The 8,904-nt window shown below is 46.3% G+C and overlaps 1 protein-coding gene across 1 annotated transcript in view; it reads left to right on the top strand.

The window, feature by feature from the left end:
• Nucleotides 1-873: 873 nt before the first annotated feature.
• LOC134443670 (VID27-like protein) overlaps nucleotides 874-8,904 on the top strand; it is an 8,462-nt gene continuing 431 nt past the window's right edge. The window contains exons 1-5 of the mRNA XM_063193321.1: nucleotides 874-942; nucleotides 1,238-1,344; nucleotides 2,699-2,762; nucleotides 3,500-3,676; nucleotides 5,963-6,073. Coding sequence (XP_063049391.1) covers nucleotides 1,257-1,344; nucleotides 2,699-2,762; nucleotides 3,500-3,676; nucleotides 5,963-6,073 — 440 coding nt within the window. The 5' untranslated portion in view covers nucleotides 874-942; nucleotides 1,238-1,256. The remainder of the gene's footprint in view (nucleotides 943-1,237; nucleotides 1,345-2,698; nucleotides 2,763-3,499; nucleotides 3,677-5,962; nucleotides 6,074-8,904) is intronic.

Below are 8,904 nucleotides of genomic sequence, written 5' to 3'. Positions count from 1 at the left end.
GTCTGAGAAAAAAAAGACCCCCTATAGTCAGGAAGAAACCTCAGGCAGAGACCAGCGGCCACCTAGGGGAGCCCCCTGCCAGGGCTGGTTGCGAGTAGTAAGGGCGCTGCGGCAGCTGGGACACTATGACGCCTTGGCAGCTAGGAGTTGGCAAGGATGAAGAGGTGGGTCTTCAGCTGCTTCTTAAAGGAGTCGACGGAGGTGGCTGATCGAATCTCGATGGGGATTATAACAATAATAGGCTACAATTACTCGGATGAATAATGTGGGCCTTGGCCTAAAACACAATTTACTATAAACAACAGTAGAGTACAGTAGAGTAGAGTAGTAGAGTAGAGTAGAGTAGAGTAGTAGAGTAGAGTAGAGTAGAGTAACATTTATTAATCATCCTGATGGAAAATTAGTTGTCTAGTAGCATAGCCTACACAAAATTATTTCACATTAAACATTCAAATATATATATAAAAAAGTCTCCCAGTTTAATAGCTGTTACTGATTTTTGGAGGAGTAAGCCTGCTGCACTATTGTAGAGGCGTTGTCTTTTTCACCAGCTGTTTTCTATTGTCTTGGAATTAAATGAATCCATCCATGCCTGAGGTCGGAACGAGGTCGGTCCATTATGGGCTATTGCAGGCATCTGTATAGGCTAGCTTTTAGTGTGTTGATGCCGTCGGGGTTAAAACAACAGGATTATGAGGTCGCCGCGACTATCACTAAAGTATTTTCCCCGAGAATAAAACAGCGCTGAGCTTACATTGTAACACTGCGTGGCAGTCAAATGTACCAAGTTGCTCAGGTTGTAGCGCGCGCATGCGCCCCTCCCCCTCCAGGGCGCGCGGTCCCCATGGTAACGCTGGAAGCGGTGGCGTAATCAAAACAAAAAGCCACCAGGAAGTCTTGCGCTAAACAGTATTTCCAGCTGACTTTTCAGGACTTCGCCTGGTAAATGTGACTATAAAATGATATGTATTCTCTGACGAATCGTTTGTTAGGGTATTGACAGTTTTAGACACTATTGTTTTGGACACACGATGAAACGGTCACGTTAGGGAAGTTTTTGACAGATGTTGTGCTTTATGAATGTGACAGCTCATGGCCTATCGTAACGTTAACGGCATTTCTTTGAATACTTTGAACCCTAAAACGTTGCCCAAACCGTTACAGTGGACGTGTGGGTATGAACTAGCACAGCATTGCACTCTTTTCCCGAGATTTCTGAGGGTCTGCCTCTTTACAGGGGTCTTGTTTGTGTCGACATGGACTTACTCGGAGCTGACCAGGAGGAAAAACGCTCCGAGATGTCTGTCTCTCTGTCACACACCCGCACAGACACAGAGGCACACGGTGAGTTATTCTACTCACACACCAATTAGGCTATGCTGTTATCATGTCAACGCATTGCTATATTCTTAGGCCTAATTATACATAGAGTGTAAGTCTATTGTATTGTGGTAGCTCAGGGCTTTTTCTAGGAATTTCTGGCATGAGGGAGCATCATGGCAGGGTGCGGGGGGTGAAGGGGGAAATTTACTAGGGGAACTCAAAAAAGTCATTTATATATATTAAAAAAAAAGAAGTATGAGGGTGCACCCGTGGAGGTATGAGGGTGGAGCGCCCCTATTTCCCCGTTCAGAAAAAGCCCTGGTAGCTTGTAGGCTATTCATTGTTATGTTATTGTAGGCCTAGGTGCTGCTCTACGCCAGGGGTGGGTTTTTCATTCGAGAGGCCACTTCAAATTCACCCAAGGACCGTAAAAGTCCTCCGAGGGCCGTACTATGAACACAAACCAGGATTTCCCCCTGCACTTTAGACCTATATTGAAGGCAGCCACCTTGAAAACAGACGCTTCTCTATGTCCCCTGAATATCAGTTAATTGTATTGCAAATCCAAGATTCCTTTACAAAATATGTCATATTTCATGAGAAGCTACATAACAAACTATACTTATCGGGGCCGGATAAAACGGCCTCAAGAGCAGCGAACGGCCCTTGAGATAGGTTCCCCACCCCTGCTATAGTCTAATAATAACAAAAATAACAACAGAAACAATAACAATAACAACAACAACAATAATAATTGTAGGCTATTTCATAGCTCAATTCATCCAAGACACGCAGCCCAATGTACTTAACAGTTAGCTGCATCTACAGTAGTTACCTGGTTAGACATCGGAGTGGACCAAGGCCTGTGGTCGTTTCTATAGGCCTTAATCTATAATCTTTAATCTAAGTAAGTTTCCAAGACAGCCACACCCTACTAGCTATTTACCATTGGCATGTACTCTGGCAGGCAGCTAGTATTTCTGCAATATATTTCTGATAATGTGACTTGCCATTGGGTCTGCATTAGGTCTGTATTATTTCTCATGATGTGGCAGACAGTATTTTAGGTAATTTTTCTCATAATATGACTGGAAGTATTTCTGTAATATTTCTGGTAATGTGACTGCCAGTAGGTCTGTAATATTTCTGGTAAGCATGCAACTGACACGATTGGCTATGGCTACATGTGCCTATGATCTTACACATTCGTAACGCCCAATGAACAGCCGTTATCAATCGTAAACTACACACCCCCTCAGGTGATAACCAGGTAACCTGATCTGTGCTTGTGTGTGTGTGTGTGTGTGTGTGTGTGTGTGTGTGTGTGTGTGTGTGTGTGTGTGTGTGTGTGTGTGTGTGTGTGTGTGTGTTTCAGGAGAGAGCAGCGTTGCCTTCTCCGAAAAGGGATCCTACCTGCACTCAGAAGCTTTCATACACAGGTGAGGGACACCCTGTGTGTGTGTGTGTGAGTGCGTGTGTGTGTGTGTGTGTCTGTGTGTGTGTGTGTGTGTGTGTGTGATCTGTCTGTCTTGGTAAGAAGCGTTGTGTATGAACAGCAACTGAAACACTACTCATACATATCTGACCACATCTTCACGCACAAACACACACACTCACATGAACACACACACTCACATGAACACACACTCTCACACATACTAACACCACAGTTCAGAGTTTTACCAACGCGCACACAACACACACACACACACACACACACACACAGGAACACGCTCAGAGGATCTGACCTCCACCGCCCACACACACACTCTCTCTTCAACTCATAATCCGACCTCCACCCACACACACACACACACACACACACACACACACACTGGGAGCCACAGGCACAAAACACTCACTACACTCCATCCCTCTCTCTCTCATTCTCTCTCCCACACTCTTGTCCACTCCCTTTATCTATCTCTCTCTCTCTCTCTCTCTCTCTCTCTCTCTCTCCCACACACTTTTGCGCTCTCTTTCTCTATCTCTCTTTCTCTCTCTCCATATCTCTCTCTCCCTCCCTCTCCATGTCTCTCTCCCGCCTCCCTCCCTCTCTCTCTCTCTCTGTATCTCTCTCTCTCTCTCTCTCTCTCTCTCTCTCTCTCTCTCTCTCTCTCTCTCTATCTGCCTTCCTCCTCCTCCTCTCTCAACCCACCCTCCTTCTCTCCTCTAGGCTGGATGAGTGCATTGGAGAGGGGGATGAGGAGGGAGGACAGGAAGAGGAGGAAGATGGGGAGGAGGAGGATGAAGAGGAGGATGAGGAGGAGGTGCGGATGCTCAAGCTGAGGAGGCACTTGGACCAGCTGGACGCTCTCTACTCACACACAGAGGAGAGCATGCTGCACACCAGGTCTCACACACACACACACACACACATACACACACACACACACACACACACACATACACACACACACACACACACCACTATACAGGGCCTTCTAAACTGTCCTGGACGTGATTTGGACATGTTTGATTTAGCCAATCATGTAACGGCTGTGTCATGTGGTACCACCCACCATGCTCTATTAGCCAATCATGTAACGGCTGTGTCATGTGGTACCACCCACCATGCTCTATTAGCCAATCATGTAACGGCTGTGTCATGTGGTACCACCCACCATGGTCTATTAGCCAATCATATAACGGCTGTGTCATGCGGTACCACCCACCATGGTCTATGACTAATGGCAGTGAAGTCACAAGGCCCAATGGGGACAAATGTCAGGTTTATACAGTGTATACAGTATACAGTATGTTTATATTAATTAGGGCTGAGACTCGATTACAATGTTTAATCGCTTTGATCTATAGGCTTTGAAATTAATTAATCAAATTAATCACATTTTAATCACATTTAAATATCTGACTTGAGAACAGTGAAATATATATTTTTTCACATGCATTTTGAATAATTACAATGAATTGCGTAATCTAAAAACATTATTCATTTTTAAAAGAAGAGAGAATTCTTCTCAATTTCAGCAGGCTGTTCACCATCAGGGGTAATCAGGGTTCACGTTAGCCGGCTGTGGCCGGACATTGGCCGTTTGCATGCATGAATGACCGGCAAAATAAAATGTTCCCGGACAAAATGTCCGACAAAAATGACTGCAATTAGTCAGTAAATAATATTAGCTCATTTTAAATAGGCCTACTTAAAGTTACAAAACACCAGTAGGCCTAATATGAAACTGAACAAAGCTGAAAATATTTGTGAATAGCCTGTAACTGAACTTGTCATAAACAGCACGCAATATTGCTTGCGCTCTCGTCCCCACCGTCGTTGTCCCCAATCACGTTATGTTTATAATCACTTGACTCACGCTGGCTGCTGTGCTGTTGAGGAACGATTCTGTTTTTTTGTAGGTTATTTCTACCAATATATCAGTGAACACAACAAAGGGCATTGCATTGGCAAAACCGTTTCATGCCCAGTTGCGAAGTCAAGCCTAATGGTTGGGGACTAAATGGATGCAGCATCGCATCACTTTCACTTTTACCTCTGCTGAAAAATGGTGCTGGATCTCCAAGTAGGCTACAGAGGGTCAAGTTAAACATTCCAGAGAACGATGGACTCGCGAGAAGTCCCAGTGAAAGTGCATGCAGGGCTTTATAACTTTTTTCATCACTGGCCAAAACGGGTGTAGCCCATAGAGCATCGTACGGAACGTGTCAATTCCATTACTTTCGCGAGCGCAGGAACACAACGCAATATAGTTCAAATTTCAGTAGCGTCGATACCATTACTGTAGGCTACAATTTACAGGCATCACCTCGTTACCCAATTTGAGCAGGGAAATTCTCCTCGGGTTTGCTGATAAAATACGCTGTTTGAGTTGATAATTTAGGGATCATCTGCGTTTAGCACGTTGGCTGGCTGTTTTTTCTCTCTTTCAGTTCGAGCTCTCGAGTGTGTGAAAGAAAGCGCGCGTTTACTCCCCGGCCCGTGCGCACAAGCAGGGCTCTAAATTAACACCAACCAACTGGCCAAATGTTAGTGAAATTTAAGTTTTGCTGGCAGAAAATACCAATTTACTACACTTTGACCCATTAGGGAGTGTGTGTTTGTCTATATGAGGGAAGGTCCGTTAGATATTTCAAATGTCTGGTATTCTGCAATACAGCCGGGCCGCCCCCCCCCATCGCCCCCCCCCCCTCACGTGTGTCCGGCCAGTAAGAATTCTAGCGTGAACACTGGGCGTAATACTGCCCCTCCACTCGTCTAATCCAGAACTATGTAGCTATATTATACTGCGATAATTTTTTAAATTGCATTGATTATCACATGATTAATTGATCGAAATGAATGCATTAATGCCCCAGCCCTAATATTAATATATATGGGGCCACATGTCAGGTGTAGATATACACAGTATACAGCATACTACATACATTAATATATATGAAGGGTTTATTTGCAAAACGGTGTATCTCCATTTTGTAGAATATTGGGAAATTGACATTTTGTATTGGACATTCCATTGCATTGTATTGCAAAATGCTTTTTTATAGGTTTAAAAAGTATGTTCCCGTGTGTGTGTGTGTGTGTGTGTGTGCGCGTGTGTGTCTGTGTGTGTGTGTGTGTGTTTGTGTGTGTGTGTGTGTGTGTGTTTGTGTGTGTGTGTGTGTGTAGGGAGGAGCTGCATGTGTGTGCTGAGCGCATCGCTGAGCTGCAAGGAGAGAGACAAGCACTGGAGGAGCTCACACACACACACACACAACAGACAGACGAGGAGGAGGACAGGTACACACACACACACACACACACACACACACACACACACACACACACACACACACACACACACACACACACACACACACACAACCATGTTGTACGTGTAACTGAGGCTTCAGGAGGGACATTATACTGATACTGTATGAGGCTTCAGGAGGTTTACTAACGCTCTACTGATACTGTATGAGGCTTCAGGAGGTTTACTAACGTTCTACTGATACTGTATGAGGCTTCAGGAGGTTTACTAACCTGATACTGTATGAGGCTTCAGGAGGTTTACTAACGTTCTACTGATACTGTATGAGGCTTCAGGAGGTTTACTAACGTTCTACTGATACTGTATGAGGCTTCAGGAGGTTTACTAACGTTCTACTGATACTGTATGAGGCTTCAGGAGGTTTACTAACGCTCTACTGATACTGTATGAGGCTTCAGGAGGTTTACTAACGCTCTACTGATACTGTATGAGGCTTCAGGAGGGAGGTTTACTAACGTTCTACTGATACTGTATGAGGCTTCAGGAGGTTTACTAACGTTCTACTGATACTGTATGAGGCTTCAGGAGGTTTACTTACGTTCTACTGATACTGTATGAGGCTTCAGGAGGGAGGTTTACTAACGTTCTACTGATACTGTATGAGGCTTCAGGAGGGAGGTTTACTAGCGTTCCACTGATACTGTATTAGGCTTCAGGAGGGAGGTTTACTAGCGTTCTACTGATACTGTATGAGGCTTCAGGAGGTTTACTAACGTTCTACTGATACTGTATGAGGCTTCAGGAGGTTTACTAACGTTCTACTGATACTGTATGAGGCTTCAGGAGGTTTACTAACGTTCTACTGATACTGTATGATGCCGTGTCCAGACCAAGAGCGAACTACGCTGCCTGGTAGCGTGGGTAGCAGAAGAAGTTTCGCCTTGAATTTGCTGTATTCGCTGCAGACGCAGCATTGACATGTTTGATTCAGCTAATTACATAACGGCTCTGGCTTGACAGCCTGGGACATTCGGAGATATGAACGTTCTGATTGGATTTCGCCGAACAGCGTCAGAGCGAATTCGCCTGCGATTAGATTTAGTTTAATCGTCAAAATTCGCTCTGGTCGCGTAAGAAGCTGGTAGCACAGGTCGTGTCCCCTCCATAGAGAAATAATGACTTCCGTCGCTTCGTTCGCTCCGTTCGCTCCTGGTCTGTACACGGCATGAGGCTTCAGGAGGTTTACTAGCGCTCTACGCCACAGGCTGCTAGTTGGCTTCAGGAGGTTTACTAGCGTTCTACGCCACAGTCTGCTAGTTGGCTTCAGGAGGTTTACTAGCGCTCCACGCCACACTCTGCTAGTTGGCTTCAGGAGGTTTACTAACGCTCCACAGGCTGCTAGTTGGCTTCAGGAGGTTTACTAGCGCTCTACGCCACAGGCTGCTAGCTGGCTTCAGGAGGTTTACTAGCGCTCTACTGATACTGTATGAGGCTTCAGGAGGTTTACTAGCGCTCTACGCCACAGGCTGCTAGCTGGCTTCAGGAGGTTTACTAGCGCTCTACTGATACTGTATGAGGCTTCAGGAGGTTTACTAGCGCTCTACGCCACAGGCTGCTAGCTGGCTTCAGGAGGTTTACTAGCGCTCTACAGGCTGCTAGTTGGCTTCAGGTTTACTAGCGCTCCACTCCACAGGCTGCTGGTTGGCTTCAGGAGGTTTACTAGCGCTCTACGCCACAGGCTGCTGGTTGGCTTCAGGAGGTTTACTAGCGCTCTACGCCACAGGCTGCTAGTTGGCTTCAGGAGGTTTACTAGCGCTCTACGCCACAGGCTGCTGGTTGGCTTCAGGAGGTTTACTAGCGCGCTACGCCACAGGCTGCTAGTTGGCTTCAGGAGGTTTACTAGCGCTCTACGCCACAGGCTGCTAGTTGGCTTCAGGAGGTTTACTAGCGCGCTACGCCACAGGCTGCTGGTTGGCCTTCTTTACATACAGCAAGATGTCTGTTGTCAGATAATTGTCTTTATTTCTCGTCGATCTCCTGAGCACCCACTGGTTTGGCGCGTATGTTTTGACTTGACTTGTTACAGTTATCAAATTTGAAATGTGCACATATGTCCCAAAAACAGTATATTTTTGTCCAAGTTTTAACAGTTCATATGATGTCTTTTCACTGTTTGCCATTTCATGAATTGATTGCATGTTTTGAAATGTATTTACAGTTTTTACATTATTCACAGTTGTGTCGTCGTGAGGTTGTGTCGAGTGTCTCAACTTCATCCGCGTTGTCTGTACATTATGACTCATCCATCCTATCTCTCTCTCTCCCTCCGTCTCTCCCTCCCTCTCTCTCTCTCTCTCTCTCTCTCTCTCTCTCTCTCTCTCTCTCTCTCTCTCTCTCTCTCTCTCTCTCTCTCTCTCTTTCTCTCTCCCTCTCCCCCCCTCTCTCCCTCTCTCTCTCCACCCCTCCCTCCCTCTCTCCCTCTCTCTTCTCTCTCCCCTCCCTCCCTCTCTCCCTCTCTTTCTCCCTTCCTCTCTCTCTCCTCTCTCTCTCTCTCCCTCCCTCTCTCCCTCTCTTTCTCCCTTCCTCTCTCTCTCCTCTCTCTCTCTCCCTCCCCCCCTCTCTCTCTCTCCCCCTTCTCTCTCTCTCTCTCTCTCTCCCTCTCTCGCTCTCTCTCTCCCCTTCTCTCTCTCTCTCTCTCTCGCCCACCCCTCTCCCCCATTCCTCCCTCCCTCCGTCTCTCTTACTCCCCCCCTCTCTCTCCCTCCCTCTCTCTCTCTCTCTCTCTCTCTCTCTCTCTCCCTCTCTCTCTCCCTCCCCACCTCTCCCCCCCTCTCGCCCTCCTCCTCTCTCTATCTCTCTC

This window comes from Engraulis encrasicolus, unplaced genomic scaffold, assembly GCF_034702125.1.
Source record: "Engraulis encrasicolus isolate BLACKSEA-1 unplaced genomic scaffold, IST_EnEncr_1.0 scaffold_34_np1212, whole genome shotgun sequence".
NCBI lineage: Eukaryota > Metazoa > Chordata > Actinopteri > Clupeiformes > Engraulidae > Engraulis > Engraulis encrasicolus.
This window is presented reverse-complemented; position numbering and strand designations above follow the sequence as displayed.